The 26,424-nt window shown below is 34.4% G+C and overlaps 1 protein-coding gene across 7 annotated transcripts in view; it reads left to right on the plus strand.

The window, feature by feature from the left end:
- STXBP4 (syntaxin binding protein 4) overlaps positions 1-26,424 on the plus strand; it is a 256,034-nt gene that overhangs the window by 48,639 nt on the left and 180,971 nt on the right. For all 7 annotated transcript variants that reach the window (XR_002478910.2, XM_021672796.2, XM_064367561.1 and 4 more), the window contains exons 9-11: positions 12,607-12,703; positions 15,477-15,568; positions 24,456-24,545. Coding sequence is in view for 6 of the 7 variants with exons in the window: in XM_021672796.2 (XP_021528471.2) it covers positions 12,607-12,703; positions 15,477-15,568; positions 24,456-24,545 (279 nt within the window). In the remaining variant the exon portion in view is untranslated. The remainder of the gene's footprint in view (positions 1-12,606; positions 12,704-15,476; positions 15,569-24,455; positions 24,546-26,424) is intronic.

The following is a 26,424-nucleotide window of genomic DNA, read 5'->3' on the forward strand; positions in this document are numbered from 1 at the left end:
AAAAAAAAAGACTAGAGAAGTACTCCAACTAACCCAAGGAAAATACAGATAACCCCAAAGTAGGTGATTGGTACAAATGAATGGACTGTTTACAAAAGTAAAAAAAAAAACCTGATGACAGTTAAATATATGAAAAAATGCCCTCTGGGAAAATGAAAATAAAGCGGCAGTGAGGTACAATTGCCTACTCATTAAGTGGACGAACATAGAGTACTTGTTAACAAAGATATAGAGAAAGAGCTGGGAACTCTCCTGTGATCCTCACAGGATTGTAACTTTAGAGAGCAATTTGGCAAAACTGAACCTGCTCACGTTGTTTAACCTCAGAATGCTACTTCTAGGCATATACACTAGAGAAATTCTAGTGCCACCATATAAGGAGACATGTACAATGAGGTAGTAGTTAGAGCTTTTCAGCTGTATCAGGTTCTTTTCCACAGCTTTGCCACTTCTATTTTATATTGTGCTGGAGTTTCTAGCCAGAATAATTAAAGAAGAAGTAAAACTTCCTAACATCAGGGATAAGACAAGGATGTCTGCTTTGCCACTTCTATTTTATATTGCGCTGGAGGTTCTAGACAGGATAATTAGACAAGAAAAAGAAATAAAAGGCATCCAGATTTCAGGAAGAAGTAAAACTATCTCTATTCCCAGATGATATGATCTCGTATATAAGAAATCCTAAGGAATCTACCTCAATATTATTAGACATAAAAATGAGTTTAACAAGTTTACAGTATACAAGAACATATACAAGAAGCTACTGTATTTGCTTCTTATAACAATGAGCAGTGCTTCTTAAAACAATGAACAATGTTTTACAATAGCATAACTAACAATGAACAGTGAACAGTGTTCACTAACAATGAACGGTGAGCAATCTTTTACAATAGCATCTAGAAGAATAAAATATTTTGGAATAAATTTAACAAAAGAAGTCCAAGACTTATATATGTAAAACTACGAACCATTGTTGAAAGAAATTAAAGACCTAAATAAATGGAAAGACATGTTGTGCTCACGAATCTGTGAGCTTAATTGTTAAGATGGCCATACTCCCCATGTCGATAGACAGATTTAATGCAATCTTTATCAAAATATCAGCTGGTTATTTTTCAGAAATTGATAAGGTAACCCAAAAGAAGCATCCATTTGTATGGAAATGCAAAAGACCCAAAACAGCTGAAACAGTCATGAAAAAGAAAAAAGTTGGTTTTTTTCCCAAGATGGTAGATTGGAGCAGTGTTAACATGCCTGTCTTGCTTGGAAAGACAAAATAGTACATAGATATTCACACTGTGAACCTTTTCCCAAGAAGCAACATAGGAACTTAATAGGAAAATTTAATAAAACCCCAAAACCCTTTGAAAGGAGCAGCAGGCTACAGCCTACACCATGACCCAGCCAAATAACTGAGTCCCAAGGGTGTAAGATGGGTAGAGATATACACCCCCATTAGGAGACCTGACAGTGTAGCTCACAGGGGAAGGCATTAACCCTATCCACTGGAACTGAGGAAGAGCATAGCATGCATTTGCAGCCTCCAACATGGACCCAGGGAAGCCATTCCTGATTCTACATTACAGGGGACTTGGTGGAAGTCTGCCAACTTATTCAGACAGCGGTTGCAGGTTGAGAGAAGCTCCCAACTGAAATTCACAATATAATCTCAAATGGGGATGAACTCCCTTTTCCAGAACCAGGGGACAAGTGAGAAGTATGCTGCAGCCTCAAGCAGAGGAGCTTGGGCACCCTGGCTTTGCAAGTGGACTGGAAAGGGTGTGACCTGAAAGCCTAGGGTTCCTGTCTCTATGGGAAAGACTTACGGTCTGGGGGCAGTTTTGAGTTCTCAGCATAGACTGCCCAGAATTCAGCTAGCTACTGCTAGCCAACACTGCAAGTGAGGAACCTGCCTTGCCAAGTGCATGGGAGCTAGGTGAGGCTTACTGTCACCTGCCGCTCCCTTCTCCCTGTGTGAACCCTTCTGTGCAGCAGAGGCAGCTGTGCTCTAACCTAGAACATTACTGCCAGTAGCCAGAGAGCCACTTCCCAAACCCCACGGGGGCCGCTGCTTGCCCTTCAGGTGGAGTCAGAGCACTGACTTGCCTGACTTACCTCCCACCTGGCTTTGCCCCTTGACCCACTCTAGTAGCTTAACAGATACTAGTGGGAAACCTATGGCCCTTCCTTTCACCCAAAAACCAGAGTACGTCCCCTGAGTATCATAAGGCAAGCATAAATCTCACTGCTACTACCATAGCTGGCACTCTTTTGCAAGCACTACCTTCTGGCTGGAGGCCAACTGACAGTCCATTACAGCATCTCCAGGTAGAATAACAGTGCACCCAGGAAGGAGAAAACTAATGCATGACCTCAGCTATTACCATTGCCTGCATGACCCTGGCTAACCAGGACATCCTGAGTCTGTCCACGTGACCAGTTCATTACTATTAAAATCAGCACTTGAGAAAGCCAACACTCTAAGGATATTTAATCTTGCAGTCTTTGTCACTCCCCTGATGCCCTTATCAGCACAGGTGCTAGTACCCACTGCTGGAAGACTTGAGGACAAGTCACATCGCTGGATCCCTTGTGGACATTTTGCAGCACCAACCTGGAGTGTGGAAGCCTTACTAGGCAGCTAGACCCAGAAGAGCGGCAGCATTCACAGTAATGCGGCTCTCAGGGACTCCTATTCATAGGGGAAAGGGGAGTGCACCACATTAAGAGAACACTGTCAGACAAAAGAATCTAAGCAGCAGGCTTTGAGTCCCAGATTTTTATGCTTATAGAAAGTTTCTTTCAGCAGAGGCATAGTTGCAGTGCTGGACTCAGTGGGGATTTTTTTCCCCCTCTTATACTACTGCAGACAAAATTGGGACTTGTCCCACAGGACAAGTACCCACAGTGTGGGTACACCTATAGACAATTTCTGGAGCACTTCAGGATGACTGCATCCCCACAGGAGGAGCACCCTCCAGATTCAAGCTTACATGACAGATAGAGTCCCAGTTCCTCTCTACTTGGAGCATCAGCATTCCTGCAGATAAAAAGAGATGCCTAACTTGCCTGAATAACTGGAACACTGAGTCAAGAGTGGGTCTGAGAGGTGAATCATTTTCCTGCTTGCACGTCAGGAGACCTGAGGCGGATCTCATCCTTTCCCCAATAAGTGCATTTCACTGAGAACTCCCCCAACAACCTCTACCAAGACTGGGACCTCTGCCTAACGTTGAGTATTATAATTTAACCATCTATTTTAGCCACAACTGCTTTCTACTCAGGGATAACCTCCTTTACTGACATGAGGCCTGAACTATTTAACCCAGTAAGTAAAATACTGGAGAAAATAAATAAGTACACACCACCAGGGAATAAGGTAAGCTTTAAGAGACCTCTGCCATTCCAACTCCATAGGAAACAGTGAACTTGCTCACCCACTGAGCATATTGCTATTACAACCAGTATCCAAGAAAGCCATCATACAAAGACTCTCTTATCACCATGAAACTCACAAAGCCTTCACCCCTGAAAGAACCAATAGCTGAATTAGGCTACAATAAACTGTAAACATTGAAGTCAAACCCTTAAGGGGGAAAAAATAAATAAAAAACACAGTCAGATAAAAAATAAATTCAAGAATAATTAGAAGAAAGAGTCTACCCAAATGAGAAGGAATTTTAAAAAGTAATTTTGGTAATATGATAAAACAGGGATATATAACACATATAAAAGATTATACTAGCTCTCCACTAATAGATCCAAACTAAGAAGAAATCTTTGAAAAACCAGATAAAGAATTCAAAAGTTTGATTATTAAGCTACTCAAGGAGTTACCAGAGAAAGGTGAAAACCAACTTAAAGAAATTTTTAAAATATTCAGGATCTGCATGAAAAATTTTATGAAGAGATAGATTTTTTTTTTTTTTTAAGATGATGTCTCACTCTGTCTCCCAGCCTGGAGTGCAGTGGCACCATCTCGGCTCACTGCAACCTCTGCCTCTGAAGTTCAAGCAAGTCTCCTACCTCAGCCTCCCAAGTAGCTGGGATTACAGGTGTCTGCCACCATGCCCAGCTAATTTTTTGTATTTTTAGTAGACACAGAGTTTCACCATGTTGGTCAGGCTGGTCTAAAACTCCTGACATCAGGTGATCCACTCACCTCAACCTCCCAAAGTGCTGGAATTATAGGTATGAGCCACCATGCCTGGCCAAGAGATAGATATTTTAAAGAAAAAACAATTACAACTTTTGGAAATAAAAGACATATTTAGGAAATTATGAAGTGCAGTGGAAAGTTTTAACTAGTCTGGAACAAGTAGAAGAAACAATGTCAGAGCTCTAAGACAAGGCTTTCAAACTAATCAGATAAAAAGAAAGAAAAAAAGAATTATAAGAAAGTAACAAAGTCTCTAAGAAAGATGGAATTATGTAAAATAGCCAAAGCTAAGAATAACTAGTATTCTTGAGGAGAAGAAAATATAAAAAATTTATAGAAAATTTAATTGAGGAAAACTTCCCTGGTCTTGCTACAGATTTAGATATACAAATATAAGAAGCTCAGAGAACTCCTGGGAGATTCATCATAAAAAGGACTTTATCAAAACATACAGTCATCAGGCTACTAAAGGCCATGTGAATGAAAGGAATCTGAGAGAGGTGAGATAAAAGCACCAGGTAACCTATAAAGGAAACCTATCAGACTACCAGCAGACTTCTCAACAGAAACCTTAAAAGCCAGAAGGGACTGGGGTTCCATCTGTAGCCTCCTTAAACACAATAAGCATCAGCCAATAATTTTGTATCCTCCTAAACTAAGTTTTATAAATAAAGGAGAAATAAAGTCATTTTTAGACAAGCAAATGCTGAGGGAATTTATCACTACCAGACCAACTGTAAAAGAAATGCTAAAAGGAGTTATAAATCCTGAAACAAACAGTTGATATGCACCAGAATAGAACCTCTTGAAAGCATAAAACTCATGGGGCCTATAAAATAATAACATAATGAGGAAAACAAAGTATTGATGTATTAACATGATGACTGGAATGGTACCTCACTGTATTAGTTTGTTCTCATGCTGCTGTAAAGAACTGCCTGACACTGGGCAATTTATAAAGGAAAGATATTTAATTGAGTTATAGTTCCCCATGGCTGGTGAGGCCTCAGGAAACTTACGATCTTGGCAGAAGGGGAAGCAAAAACATCCTTCTTCACTTGGCAGCAGGAAGGAGAAGTGCCAAGCAAAAGCCCCTTATAAAGCCATCAGATCTCGTGAGAGCTCACTCATTATCATGAGAACAACATGGAGGTAACCACTCCCATGATTCAATTATCTTCCACCAGGACCCTCCCATGACACATGGGGAACTACAATTCGAGATGAGATTTGGGTGAGGATGCAGCCAAACCACATCACTCACATTTCAATATTAACATTGAATGTAAATGGCCTAAATGCTCCACTTAAAAGATACTGATTGGCAGAATCAATTAAAAAAATCACAAATATCTGCTATCTTCAAGAGACTCATTTAACATGTAAGGATTCATATAAACTCAAGATCAAGGGGTGGAAAAATATATTTCACACAAATAGAAACCAAAAGTGAGCAGGAGGAGTTGCTATTCTTATATCAGATAAAACAGACTTTAAAGCAACAAAAGTAAAAAAAAAAAAAAAAAAAGACAAGAAAGTTATTATATAGTGATGAAAGGATAACTCCAACAAAAGACACTACAATCCTAACACTGGAGCTCCCAGATTCATAAAACATTTACTGCTAAACCTAAGAAATGTGACAGACAGCAACACAATAATACTAGGGGACTTCAACACTCCACTGACAACATTAGACAGATTATTGAGATGGAAAGTCAACAAAGAAATGATAGACTTCAACTGTATGCTAGAGCAAATGGACCTAACAGATATTTACATAACATTCTGCAAAAACTGCAGAATATACATTCCTATCAGCACTTGGGGCATCCTCTAAGATAGATTATATGATAGGCCACAAGTAAGTCTCAATAAATTTTTAAAAATTGAAATCATATCAACTGTCTTCTCAGACCACAATAGAAGAAACTAGAAATAAACTACAAAAGCAGTCCTCAAAACTATACAAACACATGCAAATTAAACAATCTGCTTCTGAATGATTTTTGGGTTAGCAATGAAATCAAGATGGAAATTTTAAAAATTCTTTTAAATGAATGACAATAGTGGCACAAGTTATTAAAACCTCTGGGATAAAACACACTCAGTGTTAAAAGGAAGGTTTATTATACTAAATGCCTGCATCAAAAAATCAGAAGGATCACAAGTTGACAACCTAATTTCACACCTCAAAGAGCTAGTGAAATAAGAATGAACTAAACTGAAAGGTAGAAGAAGAAAAGAAATAACAAAGATCAGAGCAGAACTAAATAAATTGAAACAAAATAATACAAAAGATCAATGAGACATAAAGCTGATTCTTTGAAAAGAAATAATTGACAGACCATTAGCTAGATTAACCAAGAAAAGAAGAGAGAAGTTCAATTAGGAATGAAACTGGAGACCTCACAACCAACTCTTCAGAAATACAAAAAATCATCTGTGACTACTATGAACACCTCTATGCACATAAACTAGGAAATCTAGAGAAAATGGACAAATTCCGGGAAACATACAACCCTCCTAGATTAAATCAGGAAGAAACAGAAACCCTGAACTGACCAATAACAAGCAATGAGATTTAATCAGTTATTTAAAAATTACCAACAAAAAAAGCCCAGGGCCGGATGGATTCACAGCTGAATTCTGCCAGACCTTCAAAGAAGAATTGATGTCAATCCTACTTAAACTATTTTAAAAGACTGAGAAAGAAGGAATCTTCCCTAACTCATTCTATGAAGCCAATATCACCCTGACACCAAAACCGGGAAAGGACATAACAAAAAAGATTACTACAGATCAATATTCCTAACGAATAAAAATTCTCAACAAAATAGCAGCTAACCAAATCTAACAAAACATTGAAAAGATAATACACCATGATCAAGTGGGTTTTTTTCCAAGAGATGCAGGGGTGGTTTAACATATGCAAGTCAAAGAAATCTGATACGTGACATAAATGGAATTAAAAACAACCATATTATTTCAATAGATGCAGAAAAAGCATTCGATAAAATCTAGCATCCTCGTCCCCTTGTGATAAAAAACATTCAACAAACTAGGCATAGAAGGAACGTACCTCAAAATAATAAAAGCCATATATGACAAATTCCCAGCCAGAATCATCCTGAATAGGGAAAAGTTTAAGGCATTTCCCCTGAGAACTGTAATGAGACATGGTTTTACTTTCACCACTTTTATTCAACGTAATGCAGGAAGTCCTAACCTGAACAGTCAGGCAAGCAGAAGAAATAAAGGGAAACTGGAAAAGAGGAAGTCAGACTGTCACTGTTTGCCATTGATATGATCCAAAAAACCTTAAAGACTCCTCCAAAAGACTCCTAGATTTGATAAACAAATTCAGTAAAATCTCAGATTACAAAATCAATGCACACAAATCAGTAGCACTGTTATACACCAACAGTGACCAAGCAGATAATCAAATTAAGAACTCAATCCCTTTTATAACAGCTTCAAAAAAACAAAATACCTAGGAATATACTTATCCAAGGTGAAGGATCTCTACAAGGAGAACTACAAAACACTGCTGAGAGAAATCATAGATTTGTGTATATTAATTTTGTATCCTGAAACTGCTGAATGCATTGACGAGTTCTAGGAGGTTTTTGGATAAGTCTTTAGGTTTTCTATGTATATGATCATGTCATTAGCAAACAGCAACAGTTTAACTTCCTCATTACCAGTTTAGCTGAGAATCAAATCAAGGACTCAATCCCTTTTCAATAACTGGAAAAAAAAAAAAATACTTAGGAATATACTTAACCAAGGAGGTGAAAGACCTCTGCAAGTAAAACTACAAAACATTGCTGAAGGAAATCATAGACAATACAAATAAATGGAACACATCCCATGCTCATGGATGGCTAGAATCAATATTGTGAAAATGAGCATATGCCAAAAGCAATCTACAAATTAAATGCAATTCCCATCAAAATACCATCATCATTCTTTACAGAACTAGAAAAAAAAAATCCTAAAATTCATATACAAGCAAAAAAGAGCCCACAAGACTAAGCAAAAAGAACAAATCTGGAGGCATTATATTACCGGATTTCAAACTATATTATAAGGCCATAGTCACTAAAACAGAATGGTGCTAGTATAAAAACAGGCATATAGACCAATGGTACAGAATAGACAACCCAGAAATTAAGCCAAATACTTATAGTCAACTGTAAGTTGTTTTGTTTGACAAAGCAAACAAAAACAAAGTGAGGAAAGACACCCCATTCAAAAAAATGGTACTGGGATAATTGGCAAGCCACATGTAAAAGAATTAATCTGGATCCTCATCTCTCACCCTGTACAAAAATCAACTAAAGATGAGTTAAAGACTTAAATCTAAGACCTGAAACCGTAAAAATTCTAGAAGATAACATTGGAAAAATCCTTCTAGACATTGGCTTAGGCAAAAACTTCATGACCAAGAACCCAAAAGCAAATGCAACAAAAACAAATATAAATAGATGGGACTTAATTAAACTAAAAGCTTCTGCACAGCAAAAGAAATAATCAGCTGTGTAAACAGACAACCCACAGAGTAGGAGAAAATCTTCATGATCTATACATCTGACAAAGGACTAATACCCAGAATCTACAAGGAACTCAAACAAATCAGCAAGAACAAAACAAACAGTCCCATCAAAAAGTGGGCTAAGAACATGAATAGGCAATTCTCAAAAGAAGATATACAAATGGCCAAGAAACATATGAAAAAAAGCTCAACATCACTAATTATCAGGGAACTGCAAATCAAAACCATAATGTAATACCACCTTACTCCTGCAAAAATGGCCATAATAAAAAAAAAAAATAGATGTTGATGAGGACGTGGTGAAAAGGAAACACTTTTATACTGTTGGTGAGAGTGTAAACTAGTATAACTTCTATGGAAAACGATGTGGAGATTTCTTGAAGAACTAAAAGTCTATCTACCATTTGATCCAGTGATCCCACTACTGGTTATCTACCCAGAGGAAAAGAAGTCATTATGCGAAAAAGGTAACTGTACACACGTTTATAATGGCACAATATGCAATTGCAAAAATATGGAGCATGCCCAAATTCCTGTCAATCAATGAGTGGATTTAAAAATGTGATATATAGGCCGGGCACAGTGGCTCAAGCCTGTAATCCCAGCACTTTGGGAGGCCGAGGTGGGTGGATCACGAGGTCAAGAGATCGAGACCATCCTGGTCAACATGGTGAAACCCTGTCTCTACTAATACAAAAAATTAGCTGGGCATGGTGGCGCGTGCCTGTAATCCCAGCTACTCAGGAGGCTGAGGCAGGAGAATTGCCTGTGGAGGCGGAGGTTGCGGTGAGCCGAGATTGCGCCATTGCACTCCAGCCTGGATAACAAGAGCGAAACTCCATCTCAAAAAAAAAAAAAGTGATATATATATACCTACATATATGTGCCTACTCAGCCATAAAAAGGAACAAAATAATGATATTTGCAGCAACCTGGATGGAATTGGAGACCATTATTCTGAGTGAAGTAACTCAGGAATGGAAAACCAAATGTTGCATGTTCTGATCTCTTCCTTTATATAAAAATCAACTCAAGATTGACCAAAGACTTAAACCTAAGACTTGAAACCACTAAAATTCTAGAAGATAACCTAGAAAACCCTCTTCTAGACATTGACCTAGGCAAATAATTTAGGACTAAGGCCTCAAAAGCAAATGCAACAAAAACAAAAATAAATAAATGGAACCTAATTAAACTAAAAAGCTTCTGTATATCAAATAATTATAACAATCAGAGTAAAGAGACAACCCACAGAATGGGAGAAAATATTTAATACAGCAATTGTCTTTGGAGCAGTGGTTCTCAAGGGCAGGGTGGCAGTTTTTCTTCTCGAGATATTTGGCAATGTCTAGAGACATTTTTGGTTGTCACAGCTGGAAGACAGGGACCAAATTCAAAATCAGTAAAAAAAAATACTTCTTAAAACCCTATGTATGAAAATTTAAAACATATTTTAAATAATTTATGAGTCAAAAACATTGCTAATAAACATGTAAATGATGTTTAATTGCACTTGTAACTATGGGAATTCAAATTGACAAACAACATATTATTTCGTATACAACAATGAAAAAGAGTAGAAACAGCAGATGCTTTTAAGAATGTAGAAAAATAGGAATACTTATACACTACTGGGTTTGCATAAATTGATGAAGCCAGTTTGGAGAACAATTAAACAATATCTAATAAAATTGACAATATATCCCCTATGACTTAGCACTTTCTTTTCTAGGGATATAATGTTAGAGAAATTTTCACACTTTTATACAAAGAGACATGTTTAATGTTCTATAATTTAGAAAAACAGATTGTCGTAGTCTAAAAGCCTGTTAGTCAGGGAATGGATAATTAATTATAATAAATTTATTCAATGAATTACCATTTACAGTTAAAATAAGTGAACTAGTTTTATAAATAATATTGAGCAATTATGAATTGATAAAATTGAAGTAAAAATAAAAATAATTTGTAGAGTTACTCTTTTAGATTATGCTCTTGATGTAAAACTTTATAATGCACAAAATAAGAGTACATATAATTAGGGAATACTTGCTTACATAGTAAATATCATTAAATTAGGACTAACAAGAATACATAGGATAGTAGTTCCTGCTGAGGAACAATATAAAAAACTTTTAACCAAATATGTGGTTTTATTTATTGAAAATATATACATAAATTTTAAGTAAATATCAATGAGTAATTGATGATAGTGAGCATATGAGTGTTCTTGGTATCATTTTTTGTGTGTATATTTGAAACATTTATAACTGAAGAGAATAAAACATACAGAGGCTAAAAATCATTATGCAGTGTTATACAATGCAAATACTTGACTACTAGACAAGATAAGCAGATGATGCTAGACTAAGCTTAAGAATAATTTTTCAAAGAATCTTTCCTGATATTCTTTCTCCATTAGTCTTTCATTGTTTCCAAATTGCTTACTTAAAAATTAACCAGTTGCTTTGTGTCATAATACACCCTACACATACTTCTATTAAATTACATGTTTTACTTATTTATTAACAGTTGTTCTCATCCTAGAGACCATAAACTCTTTGAGGTGAGAGAATATATTTCATTTATCTATCACCTATGCATAGTTTAGTGGCTGACAAATAATAAGCACCAAATAAATATATGATGAATGAAATACTAAATGATTGAACAGGATTCCAAAGGAGGAAGAAATTTGTAAGGGATAATTACCAATATTAAACTTTGCCTACATTTTAGTTTTGATGTGATTGACAGTATATATGCTCTTGCCAGAATCCAATAATAGGACATCCAATCAGTCCCTGTGCGTTCAAGTTAGATTTTGCAATATATAACTGGCGAACTCAAAATAACAGTGGTTTCCTTTAGAAATTTCTTTCAAGCCTGAAAGAAGGTAATCCAGGTCTGCTGTGGAGGTTCCACAGTGTCAGGAACCCATGTTTCAATTACTTTCTATTCTATCATCTTTATTGAGGTACCACATGAACCAAAAAATACTGCTCAAATTTCATCAGTCACTCTTTCTTTACTTCCTTCCTTTCATCTTTTTTCTCTTCCTTTCTCCCTTATTAATGTGAATGGACAAGAAGTGTTTACCCCTGCTTTTGAAAGGAGACTTCCTAGGGTTACTCTGTGGCACTTCCCCTTGTGTCTCATTGACTGGTACACAGTTAGTTGCATGGCTGCCTGGAGATGTAAACAGTTAGTTGCATGGCTGCCTGGAAATGTCTTTTAGCTGCATGGCAGTGTTTTCAGCTGAAAATTGTGGTTAGTTCGGTTACTAAAGAGCAAGAAGAGAATGGACATTGGAATACAATTAACGGTCTCTGAGTTTTTAATCACTTTTGGATACCAAAATGAGAAAGAGCTTTTCCCTTAAGGGGAAAGCCTGATGAAAGAGAAAAGTAAAAGGCTTTTAGTTTGCTATTTGTGTAAGCCTTCCCCTAACAAGCCAAAAATTAGAAGATTTTATGTTGAACCTAATTCCTGTCAACTTTAGTTTTGCTCTCAAAGACAAGATATTAACCAAATATTATTCATGTTTTAGAGTATCATTTATAAATCTGATATAGTAGGATTCTTTGCCATTTTGCTTCTGCCAAATGATTTAAACTAACAAATAGTTTGATTTTTGGTTCTAGGGCATGTTCATAAATTTGGTATTAGCCAAAGTGCTAGACTTGGGAAAAAAATGAGGTAGTAGTAAAATCAGAAAGCTAATCTTTTATAGGAACTTAATCCAAGAATAGCAGACTTCCCTTGGGTGTTTAATCCTGATCACTGTTTCTGGTATTGGTTATTCTCACTGGGCAGTACAGTTTGTAATGAAAAGTTTTATTTTTTGAAGATTGGAAAAATTGTTATTCATTAGTCCTTTATCTTCCAGGCTCTAAATTATCTTGGTATTCAGCCCACAAAGGAACAACACCAAGCCCTGAGACAGCAAGTACAAGCAGACTCAAAAGGGACAGTGTCTTTTGGAGGTAATATTAGGTTTATTGTGTTGTATTACTAGAATTACTGATCTGGCAGGGTCAGCAGAGAGAAGAACTTTATTAGGACCTTTCAGCTCTAAACATCATTCTGTCAAAATCTTTTTATTTTTTATTATTACATAAACATTGCTTTAGTGATAACAAAAGGAAAAGTACAAAATATGGAAGTTCTAATTTCACTATTGTGAGATTAATTCTAATCCTTTTCAGCTAATATAGTAAATATTTTTATGATGCTATGTAATTATAGTCATCCCTTGGTATGGGAGGGGAATTGTTTCCATGACCCCTGCGTATACCCAAATCCGGCCATACTAAATCTTATAGTCAGTCCTGCAGAACCCACATATAGGAAAAGTTGACCCTCCATATATGTGACTTTTGCAACCCACAAATACTGTATTTTTGATGCATTTGTTTGAAAAAAACTTCATGTATAAGTGAACCTGTGCAGTTCAAGCCTATGTTGTTCAGGGGTCAACTCTCTTCTTATTAAAGATACCATAATGTACCACTTAGTTGTTGTACTATAATATTAAGCCTTTCTACTATTGTGAATTTTGATGGTTTCTCAGTAGTTGATATTACAAATCTGTATTTATCATCATTGTGAATGTAGCTGTTTTTCTTTCTTAAGCCAAATCCTCACAAATGGTTTGGACTTTTGATACATATTGGTAAATTGTTTTTCAGAGATATTTTACACATATATTTGTTCTACCACCAGTAATGTTTGAATGTAACACTTTTTGTCTTCTGACACTATTAAATATTTAATTTTCTTGTATAGTAGATGTTTAATTTTCTTGTATAGTAGACATAGCATTGTATCAGTATCTGTATTGGCTGAAAAAAGAAAATTGACCTTTTGGTTCTGAAGTGATGAAAAAAAGATATTTTTCATCCCATCTCCTCTTGAAAATCATTCCAAAATAATAATGAAAACAAGAAACAGAAAAACACATACACCTAAAACCACAATATCTAAGGACAGAAAATGAATGAGGAAAATAAATGAATTAGTGAGCAAAGGCAGGTAAAGCCCAAGTGTGTGAAGAGAGAGGAAAATTACAATGAGGAACAAGTTGATTTGACCCTAAAATGATAGGAATTGAAGACGTCAGGTATTTCTGGAGACTGAGTTTTTAGGCAGGATATTAAAACAGGATTGTTAGAAATCTTAATAAAGAGAATTATGCACGCTTTTCTCTGCCCCTTCTCAAGTAGTCTGGCATCACCCCTATACACCTCCAGGGGAAAAGAAGTATATTCCTTTGCAAAATTAAACCAGAGATCATGGACCTATAGTTGCCAGCAGCAAGGGAGTTTGTGGAGTATATAGTGAGTCATCACTCATAACACACACACAGATTGCTCAGGGAACTTTGCCGCCATGTTTATTTCTGTAGGCAGAAGACTATAGTATTCTCTCTGAAGAAGCTGAATAAAAATGTCAGCTGGCCACCAGATTGCCCTGTAGTAAAAGCTGCCAGTTGACAAAGCAAGTTACACACATAAAATTTCCAACCAACTTTTTTCGTGCCAGATTATCAAATATGAATTCATAGTCAAGAGTCACCAGAGATTTGGAGAAATCCTCCAACATAAAATATAGAACCCAAAACTATCAGACAAACAGAAAAAAGGAACTCAGAAAAAAGAAATAAAGAAGCACAGAAGAGAACTTTATGTCGGAGACCGGGTGAAGTGGTTTATGCCTGTAATCCCAGCAATTTGGGAGGCCGAGGCTGGCAGATCACCTGAAGTCAGGAGTTTGAGACCAGCCTGGCCAATATGGTGAAACCTTGTCTCTACTAAAAATACAAAAACTAGCTGGGCATGGTGGCACATGCCTGTAATCCCAGCTACTAAGGAAGCTGAGGCAGGAGAATCGCTTGAACCTGGGCAGCTGAGGTTGCAGTGAACGGAAATCTCGCCACTGCACTCCAATCTGGGTGACAGAGTGAGATTTCACCTCAAAAAAAAAAAAAAAGAACTTCAGGTAAACTCTCATAACATCTTTAAAAAGATGAGTGAAGGTAATGCAGCCAGGAAATAAAAGTAGTATGTTGCAAAACAAGAACAATCAGAGAACATTTAAAAGGATAGTTGGAAAAATATAATATCCAAAGTGGAAAATATTGGAGGATACACAGATAAGTAGGTTACTCTCCATGTCAGAAGAAGCCTATAAACTGTTATTTTTCCTTTTTCCAAGTGTCTTTGGACAGTTTAAGACATTTAATCTGTCTCAGCCTCAATTTTTTTTTCATCTGTAAAATGGACAGGATAAGAGGAACTACCTCAGAAGACTGTTGGTAGGATGACATTGCTAAGCAGTATGCCCAGCATACAGCAGCTGTTACATAAACATTCACTGCTATAAAATAATAATAATAATAATAATTGCTATCAAACCTCAGGTTCCTCCAGCTAGAAAAGTCATAAATCATAATATTGTCATATGTTTCAGAAAAAGTTCTACTCACAAGAGTTGAAAAATTAAATATGTCATGATATATATTTGTTTTATTATTATCTTAACTGAATTATTAATTTTAGCAAAGTTAACTGAAGTAAGTACAAACCAATTTGTCTGTTCTTATTTGAACTTACATTTATCTATCACTTCAGTCAGAACTATTTTAAGATAATTCATGTGGGTTAAATTTGAAGCATTAGCAACTTCATATAGAATAAAGTAAAATTTATTTAGAAGGGGTTAAATGCTGTGTTCTTACTTAAATGTGTTCCATTTTAGATTTTGTCCAGGTTGCCAGAAACTTGTTTTGCTTGCAGTTGGATGAAGTAAATGTTGGTGCACATGAAATTTCCAATATATTAGATTCACAGGTAGAGTATGCCCTATAGAATTACCTTGACACATCTAAGTCACAAGTCTTGAATGTTATATGTCATATGTATAGGCTTTTTTCAGTTAAAAATAGAAATAATACATATTCCTTATGTAAATATATAGATATAAATCAAAAAGTTCATCCTGATCTTCATTCTCTTCTCTCACTAGCCTCTTGTGCTCCTCCCATACCTAAGTTTACCAGTATTGACAATTTGATATGAGGAGGATACATACTATAACTAGCTAGCTAGACAAACAGATACCATGTGTGCATGTGTCCATTCTCATCTGTTTTATCTCACTGTAATATACACATGGAAAAGCATCTATATAATGTGTATATCCCATGAAATTTTACAGTTTAAACCATCCTCATTTAATTAGCATCCAGATCAAGAAACATAAAGTTAAATAAATACATTACCAGATGCTCTCCTACCCCCAGGTTCCTTTCTGATTACTAATGACACCCTTATACCCCTACAAAAAAATTAACTACTCTTTCAACTTCCAACAGTGTAGACTGATTTTGCCTCTTTTTGTGCTTTATGTAAAACATAATTATGAAGACTATTAGCTTCAATCGTGGATTCTATAGAAGTTTGACATTTATATTACTGAATATTTTAGTCCTTTTCATTGTGAATTTTTGGTAGTATTATCCTCTTAAAGATTTCCTTCTTAATTTATGTTCTATATTATTTGTATATTTAATTGACTCAAAAATTTATTCTTATTTGTGCATGGCGAACCATGCATAAATGCCACTTGTTTTTGTTCCACCATCATTTATTTAAATGCCCATCTTCATTTATACCATTGATTTGAAATGCAAAATTTATTATATACTAAATTTCTATCTAGATACACAGATCTGTTTCTATATCTACAATTAGAATGTTTCTTGACTTAAAGTCAACTTAGTCTTATGATATAGTTATACCAACTTTTAATTCGTTGTTTTTTTTTTTTTTTTTTTTTGGTTTCCAGTGATTAAAATCATTGGATATATGAATATATTTCTTTTTTAAAGAAACCTGTTATTATGTAATTCTTTTAAATGTTACCAGTAGAATCTAAATACTACAGTATTTTATATGCATAACCATCTATTTAAAAGAAAATTCATGCATTATTCTTTTATTCTCAAAACTTGATCTTTTCTTTTTCTCTGTTAGCTCTTATTTGTATTCCATATACACCTGGAATCTTATCCTGATAATATATAATCGCTCTCCTGGGAAATGATCACCCTATCATTTTGCTGCAAAAAAAAACTTTAAATGAATGAAAATGTATTTGTTTTATTTTCCTATGTTTATAAGGGTTTACAAATTAAAATTTTCTTCTGTATTGAATTATAATCATACTTATTGGCACATAATTAATCAATAAAATTAGAAATAACATAACTTTTGATCAATTATTTTTATGAATATAATATTAAAATATAAATTTATATTTTAATGGGATGGAAGAATTCTTTTCATGCCAGCTCTGTCCCTTATGAAGTTACCATATTTAACTGAGAATTTCTGGACTCTTTATTCTGGTGGTTTCTTGGCTTCATAAGTCTTGATATCTGATGAGATATGTTCTCCTATCTTATTTATTTACTTTTAATTGACAAAAAATTGTATATACTTATTATGTATAATTTGATTTAGAATATGTATACATTGTAGAATGGCTCAACTGAGCTAATTAACATATGCATTACCTCAAATAATCTTTTTTTATAGTGAGAACACTTAAAATCTACTCTCTTAGCAATTTTCAAAATGCAATACACTGTTATTAACTATAGTCATATAGTCACCATGTTGTACAATATATCTCTTGAACTTTATTCTGCTGTCTTAAGGAAATTTTATGTCCTTTGTCATCACTCCAAACTGCGCCCCCCATCCCCGACCTCCAGCCATTCTTTTAAAATTTTGCTTTGGCTAATCTTCACTCTTATCTTGTCCATATGAGTTGCACCAAAAATCTTGCTCTATTGAATTTATAGATTATTTTGGGAAGAATCAACATCTTTATATATTTAAGTTTCTGTGAACATGTTATGGCTTCTCATGTATTTGTAGCTTCTTTGATAGCAATATATTTTATATATTTTTTAAATTAATTATATTTTAATCTAGTTACCTTATACTTTTAGTTGCCATTAATTATATCTTATAGAAAATGGTTTTATTTTAAATGTATTTATTTTTATATAAAATTAATTTTTATATATTTACCTTATACTTTGCAACCATTATACCCATTTGCTTTTCATTTTCCAGAAAGTAATCAACATTTTTTGTTCTAATGCTACCCTTTCTGAATTGCTGATAGTCTTATTAATTCATGTATTTCTTTATTTTTGTTTCTGTTTTCAGATATACTTTTAAATAAATAATATGGTCACTCAGGTTCTTTGAATGCTGCTAGAAACCCTAAACTCATGCAGGAGAATAGGTGTATTACATATTTTTAATAACTTTTTCTTTTAGTTGAAGTTTAAAAACAAAAATTGCACTTTTATTTCATGGTTATATTTAGAGGTCTACTGTTTTCAAGTGATAAGCTTTATTGACAAGAATTTTGCATATTATTTATTATTAATTACATAATTGCAAATTCCAGAAACAGAGTATATAAACATGATTAATTTATTGACCAAAAAGTCTGACTGCCCATTTAAAAAATGTTACATGTCAGTATTTTTAATGTTTCAAGTCGCTTTGTTCTCTTTTGTAGCAATCTCATTTACTGCTAAGCATGTGGCCCATTGCAATCACCCAAAGATCTAGTTGTTCCCTAATCCTCAAGAGAGTACCCAGTTCTCCCAGAATGAAGCACTGACATCAGAACTAATTTGGTAGCATTTATTCAAAGAGAACTAAAGCTGTATTCAAGGAGCATAGTTTCATTCTGCTGATTCAGGTGTTATGTATTTATCTACCTAATGTTGATGGTAGAGAGCATTGTTTTTTACTGCCCAACAGTTGTCAGAGCTGCCATGCCCATTTTTGATGAGGAAGGCAAAGATGGTTAGGTAGTTTACAACATGCCAATGGAGTGGGCAATTTAGAGTATTTTGTATGAGCATGCAAATCTTTTTTAGCAGCCGCAAATGGATTGTCATGCTCCAAATTAGCAATTTATTTCCTCCTTACTAATGTAATTTTAGGGCAGATAAGAATGTGTTTATAGTTTTGAAATCTTTGGGATTAAAAAAAAGAATATGTTCAACCTGTGATACTTTAATAGCAAAAGCAAAGTGCTAATGATGTCCTACATGTCAATAATTTCCACCTCATGACTTCAGGTCAAAATGTTGTGCAATGGAATTATATTAATTTTTTAAATTTTTTATTGTAGTTTTTTCACTGGAGTCCACAATAAAAACACATTTTTTCACCATACTGACATATGTAACTGAAACAAAAGTCTATCAAAACATTAGTTACCTTTTCCATGTACATTGCATTCTTATTTAATATTCACTTGTATCTCATTAAAACTTTGATTTCACGATTCACTAATGGGTGATGTAACAGTTTGAAAAAACATAAAAATCACAGTGATTGTCATGTGGCTCACCAAAAACAAATAATAAATAACTGATTGTTTTGTAGTGTAATTTCCTACTTTTTTTATTTCAAAAGCAGTTTAATCCCCCATCTGAAGTATGTCAATCAATTTATAGTTGTGGATGCTGACTATCTATGAGGGTGGGAAATTTCACTATGGTTACCGCCTCAACCATCTCAGTTTCACAGACAACAGGGCTGGGTCATTCTGTTAGGGATGCATATCTTTTAGTCATATGTTTTCTTTTCTTTTATTTTTTTTTGTGGCTGATAAAGATAGCTTCTCTTTTTAAATTTCTTTTTAAAAATATTACTGAAATCTAAAGTATACAATTTAATGAATTTTTATTATATATCTAACATGGAATCACCACTCAAAAGGCTCCCTCCTGTCACCTTCCCAGGCAGCGGCCACTCTCACCTTTATGTCAGAACCAGCATTTTGACTTAAAACAACATAGATTATTTTTGCCTTTTATTGAATTTCCTAATATATAGAATTATAGAATATGTACTCTTTTGTAACTTGCTACTTTTGATCATTATTTTATCTGACTCATAATATCTCTTGAGATGCTATCTTTTAAGTAGGAATGCTGAGTCAGTATAAGTCAGCCCTACTTTGTTTGTTTGGCAACTTTTGAGTTTGGAAGAATATGACATTTAGAACCAAAAATATAATTAGCTTACTGTGAGTCTAATCATCATTGCTACATTAGAAAATTCACACAGTGCTACACCTGCTGCTGGCACAAGGTTATATGCAGAAAGGGCAAAGCTGGAGCCCACAGTTAGCAGTACTCTAAACTTAGCAATAGCAGAATATAGTCCATCACAATATGATTTTACCAGACCAATCAAGTACTGTATCATGAATGGATTATCTTACAATTATAGAGAGAACACTGAATTCCCTAAAATAGATTTTTCACAGTTCGAGCTCTTGTTAAGTCAATTTAGTGGACTGCTACTACCATTTTAAACAAGTAAAATAGAACATAATGGAAAATATCAAAGTGATTTGTCTGTGATAAGACTGTGTAATGTTTCACTTATACTGGATCACAATATGTATCATATTTCTCACCATGTATAGCAGTAAATACTTTATAGCCACTTCCCTAACAAAAACACCAAATATATATTGAACAACTGCAGTGTGCATGTTTTGTTATGTGCACATATTATTAAGATAGATAAAACTTGGCCTACATATTTTAATGAAAACTTGTGTGCCCAAATAATTATAGTAAGAAAAGCTGCATTTCTTACTATAATCCTTACTGGCAAGGCTCTAAGAGTAATAAAGCTTAGAACATTCAGAGAAGGTTCATAACAGAGTTGGCATTTGAGTAAATTTTGAGGGATAAATAGGATTTTATGTGGTCGAGAGATAAGTAGGAAGTGATAAAAGTATTAGCATAAGCAAAAAAATGAGAATGTAATGCACACACAGAGTAGTCTACTTTAAAAAAGATAATTGGGTTTATTCAGGTGACAGAAGTTATGCCTTAAAGTGTAAATATTAAATTTAGAAGTTTGTACTTAGTATTCAGTGAGGAGCCATTAAGGAAAACCGTTAAATGACAAAAGTGATATTTTAGAAAGAGGAATCTTATGTGTTGGTTACATAGGAAGGGAATGAAAGTGGTGGTAGGTAGTCTAGATAGAGGATTATATAAATAATCCAAATATAGGATGATAAAGAACTAAAGTATAGTGAAGAAGGGGAGAACAGAAAAGAAAGTGATAGTTAACTCCAAAGTTTGGACTAGGATGACTAAGAATATAACAGGTAGCATTAATAGAAATAGGGAAATAAGAAGAAAACCCTTTTCAAGATAGAGACAATGACAGATTGTATTTTAGAGAGTTAGTTTAAGAAGCTGGCAAGTGCAAATAAGCAAATGCCACTGGAAATTAGGAACTGGACACTAGGAAGGAATTTGGGAATATTTTGAGAGTGATAGTTGAGGCATAATAGTGAATGTTATCATTTGGAACTTGTAGAGCAAAAGGAGGAAAGGGACAGACTTTGGGGAACCTCTCAACCCCCCTTTCTCCTTCTAAGGAGTAGAGATGAAACCAACTCATTGGAAATAGCCTAAATGTCCAGAAGGTTAGGTGAGATATTAGGATATCGCAATCTAAAGAAGATAAAATCTCAAGGAAAAAAAGCCTTCAACAATGTTATATATAACAACGAAGAAAGTTGGTTGAGGGAGGGGGACATTTTCTTTGTCACGTAGCAGCTTTATTAGTGAAATTGCAAGTAATCATTTTAGAAATATAGGAATGAGAGGAAAGAGGTATAAGCCAGATTATAAGAAGTGAAAGGAATGAGCAGGGAAATGGAAGGAGAAAAGAAGATATCCAGAAATTTTTAGGTGAATAGAGGTGAATAGGATGGTAAAGTCACACAATTTTATAAGGAAAGGGAGTAATTGAATAGGTCTCTAATAGAAGGCCTTATCAATAAAATTAGACTGACACTGAAGTTACTGTTTTGCAGCTGCTTCTGTTTAAGATGAGTTGAGATTAGGGAATGTAGCCAGTGGAATAATAGCTATCCAGGATTGATACAAGTCAAGTAACTTAAAATATGATGGAGCAGCAACGTGAAGGGAGAGGTCTGATTAGGTCAGACCTAATCAGCGCAGTCCAGTGACCTATAGTATGTATTTCTTGACATCTCCAAAAGGAGATTCTAGAAAGCCAAGTAGAAATGATTTACAATGTTACTTACCAGCTGTTGCAAAGTTCAGGGGATCCAAGGATCACAAATGATACTGTGAGAACCAGACAGGAAACAGGTATAGAAGGTTAGGGAATGTAAATTGCAGTAGTTAGCGGTAGATTTTGGAAACAGAGATCTGTCTGGAATTGTTACTATGAAATAACAACAATTAACTTGCTGCTTTCTTAGATGATGTATATTTGAATAGAACTATATAAAAAAGTCATTGAGTACAAACGGGCTTTTCAAAGAATTCACAAGGAGCATCCATGGCCAATTTTCTGGCTACAAGTTTTTGCTGCATAGTCCAAAATAGCAGTGGGATTATAAAACATTTTTTTTAAAGTCATGGTTTGTTCTAATAATCTAGGCTTTGCCTCTGAAAATAGTACCATGGATTCTTTTATGCATGATTTATCTCCATGATCTTAAGCTCCAAAGTTTATTATCACATCCCTAAAATCCCAATCCATAATTTCTCTTAATAAATTATTTTAACTTGGTATCTAAAATTTTATTTAAACTTTCTTTCTTTTCTTTTCCTTTTTTTTTAATTTATTTTTTATTTTTATTTAGACATGGTCTTACCCTGTCACCAGGCTGGAATGCAGTAGTGCAAACTTAGCTGACTGCAGCGGTACAATCTCAGCTCACTGCAGGCTTGACCTCCCACCCACCTCAGTTTCCCAAATAGCTGGAACTACAGGAATGCACTGTCATGCCTGGCTAATTTTATTTTTTGTAGAGACAAGGTCTTATTATGTTGCCAAGGCCGATCTCAGCCTCCTGGTCTCAAGCAATCCTCAAGCCTTGGCCTCCTAAAGTACTGGGATTATAGACCTGTGTCACTACATCCGGCATTATTTAAACTTTTGATTCCTCCTATTTCACTTCTTAGGATGAGAAGATAGAATGTTGAGTAGAACATTGAGTTTCCCAGATTGTGCTTTGTCTACTTTAGTTCCATGAGCTAGTACAAAAATAAATAAATGAAGGCAGCAGGGTGACGAGGTTGGGGGTTTAGAGTATGGTGAAATTACTGACGAAACATGACAAGTTATTATACTTCTTTTTTTTTTTTTTTTTGGAGATTCAAATACTCACTAGCATATTAAGTCTGTTGGAAGCCATGCAGGAAATAAGGTTAATTTTTTTAAAAATCATATACCACTATCACCATTACCACTACTCAATTTTGCTTATACACAAAGCCTGTTAATATCCTTTGGAACACACTTGGGAAATATTATTACATTTTAAAATATGTTCAAAATTAATCTAACAATACAGGAATGAATTCTTATGAGTGTGTGTGTTGAGTACTTCTGAGAGAACAGAGTTAACAGTGACATGAAGAATGTAGATCATATAAATCATGGGCAATGTCCATAGATACCCAAAAACTAATGTGACAGAGCAAAAAGAACCAGTGATGTTCAGAGAAATAAGTTCTCCACAAATGTGAAGAATAACTCCTACTTCTGTTATTCTAGAGTTTGGAAAGCAAATATGAGTTTATTATATCCATTGCACCATGTTTTTTTGTTGAATCATTAGGAAAAAATCAGAGACTATGATTTGTGGGACTCTTGGATTGGCCATTTGTTAGCTGTGAAACCTTAGGCAAGTTATTAACCTTTCTAAGCTTGTTTCTTCATCTGTAAAATGGAGACAAGGTGATTCATACTGAAAATATAGAGTCCTTAGCAATGCATCTGCACATAAGTTTCCAATAAGTCATTGATATTATTAATTAATTTTATTATTTTTTTTCTACTCCACATTCGCCTCACCTATCTAAAGGGCCCTGTTCTAAGCCCATGCTTAAATAACAACCGATTTCTCCACTTAATCCTTTAAATTATATTTTCTTTAGTTGTTATAGCTTCCACATAGGAGATAGCTATAGTTAAACTTGGATTTTATCTCTGATTAGACTGTCACTGTTTTTTGCATTGTAATTGACTGTCAAAGAAATCATGCTAGATGTAAGAGAAATGGTCATCTTTGTTGTTATTCACTTGTGCATAATTATATTATCTTCAAACTACAATTTCTGTGCAGGAGTCTTTTTCAGCCCCGTATCTGTTGCATTACATTTCATTAAGTTAAAACCAGATACATAATTGATAAATATACTTTACTAGGCTCATGTAAACCATCTGATTTTATAATGTACAGCATTTTATTAGCCTTAGATACTATGCTATTAGAATGAAGGTGAGGGAATAGTTTTTGTTGGTAATTCCTGAAGTCTTTTTAACAATAAACACAGTCTTGGAATTTGGAATTCTCAGGAAAATTATACTGTTGAAATAATGATAAAGGCAACAACAAAATCAAAATTCTGTTTTGAATAACAACAATGTAAGGTTAAGCCTAAATGAATGAAATTGCCCCAGGTTACTTTAATATTCCCTTTTATCTAATCAAATGACTCCAAAATAAGAAACTGAATTTTGTTATTAGAATGCAAAGCCTAAGACTAGTTAGGATTTTTATGTTAGCTCTCATAATTAGCATCTAATGCACAACTTTTCTCTTATATTTTAATGTTGACAGCTTCTTCCTTGTGATTATTTAGAAGCAGATGAAATGGAAAGGCTCAAGCATGAAAGGGATGATGCCTTGAAAGAAGTGAATACACTTAAGGTAACCTTTAATTTAGTTTCCTTATGTTTTCTTCAGAAAAAAAGAAAAAGAAAAATATTCTATATTGGATTCTGAAGTATTGGGGCTTAATTTTATTTTTAATGGAAAAATATTAATGTCAAATGGTAAGAATCAGATTCTTTATTCAGTTGTCCTTTAGAGAAATTAGTTTTTGGTCTACATGTTTGTATTTCACAATATCTGTATAACATTTAGTGTGAACAATGGTTTCTGCTCATATCTTCTGTTGAGGTTCCTTCTTAGCCTTTTTATTCTCTCTCATTGGCGGCCAGGGCAGAATTAGATGAAGAGCCAATAAAGCAAGTCATGACAATTTTGGATCCTGTGAGTTCATTGGGAAATACATTTTTTTTTCACATGCAAGCCCATTCTTAAGGGACATCATATTTTGCTAATGTAATTTGGAATTAAGACAATATTATTTAAGAGAAGAAAAAAAATACATATCCCAAATATATTATAACATTTTACTTATCTTTTTTTGTTTGGTTGATTTTTTGATTCTTGTTTTTGTTTTTTGTTTTTGAGACAGGGTCTCACTCTATCACGCAGTCTGGAGTGCAGTGCTGCAATCACATCTCACTGTAGCTTCAACCTCCTGGGTTCAAGCAGTTCTCCCACCTCAACCTCCCAAATAACTGGGGCAACATGCCCATGTCACCATACTCAGCTAATTTTTTTTTTTAATTTTTATTTTGTAGGAATGGAGTCTCACTATGTTGTTCAGGTTGGTCTCAAATACCTGGACTCAAATGACCCTCCTGCCTCAGCCTCTCAAAGTGCTAGGATTACGGGTGTGAGCCACCATGTCTGGCCTTGATTCTCTTTATATGGTTTCATTCTGTTTTTAGAAAAATATTACATTTAAATTTTATCATAATTTTTACAGAAAGCTGTATATTCCAAATCTTCAGGAAAAGCAACATAACTATTTGATTTACTATGAATTCACCATAGGAATGTATCTTTAAAATTATTTTATTAAATAAGGTATATTATATTGATAATTATCTAATTTTTATTAAATAGAAAATCTTTACACCAGAAAGAAAGAAAAGTTTTTTGCTACCTTAGTTTTTACAATTCCAACCTCTAGAGGAAGCCATTATTGCAAATATTATTTATTTTTTCATAGCTTTTTTTCTACATGGAAAATTATATTTTTTAAAATAGACAAGGCATGGTGGCTCACATGTGTAATCTCAGCACTGTGGGAGGCTGAGGCAAGAAGATTACTTGAGCTCAGGAGTTTAACATCAGCCTGGGCAATATAGCAGGACCCCATCTCTACTATTTAAAAATTAAAAACAAAAATAAATACGTAAATATATGCATATGTTGGGGCAGGGAGTATTTGAGAAATTTCTGTACTTTTCTCTCAATTTTGCTATGAACCCAAAACTGCTCCAAAAAATAATAAAGTCTTAAAACATTTTGTTTCAGTATGTGTGTATTTTCACTTCTACATAAATCACCTCATCCAGCCACACTTTTTTTTTTTACAACGTGCCTTCTTTTTTCTCTCTCTCTTTATGAGAATTCTATCTCCGGCAGCTTTTCAGGTTAATATACACAGATCTATCAAATTCTTCTGGATAACTCTCCTATACATCAAATGGTCATTTAGCCAGTTCCCTATTGATGAACGTTAGACTATTTGTAGTTTTTAAAAATAATTTTATCTTCAACAGCTTTGTAGATGTATGTTTGGGCATTTGTACAAGTATATACATGGAATAAATGTCTGAAAATGGAATTGCTTTATTAGAAGATATATACACTTAAAATTTTGTATATGTTACCAAATTCCCTTTCAAAAGGTTTTGCCAATTCACATTCCTTCCTAAAATATATGAGC

Source organism: Aotus nancymaae, unplaced genomic scaffold (assembly GCF_030222135.1).
Source record: "Aotus nancymaae isolate 86718 unplaced genomic scaffold, 86718_ANA_hifiasm-v0.15.2.pri h1tg000072l, whole genome shotgun sequence".
NCBI classification, from domain to species: Eukaryota; Metazoa; Chordata; class Mammalia; order Primates; family Aotidae; genus Aotus; species Aotus nancymaae.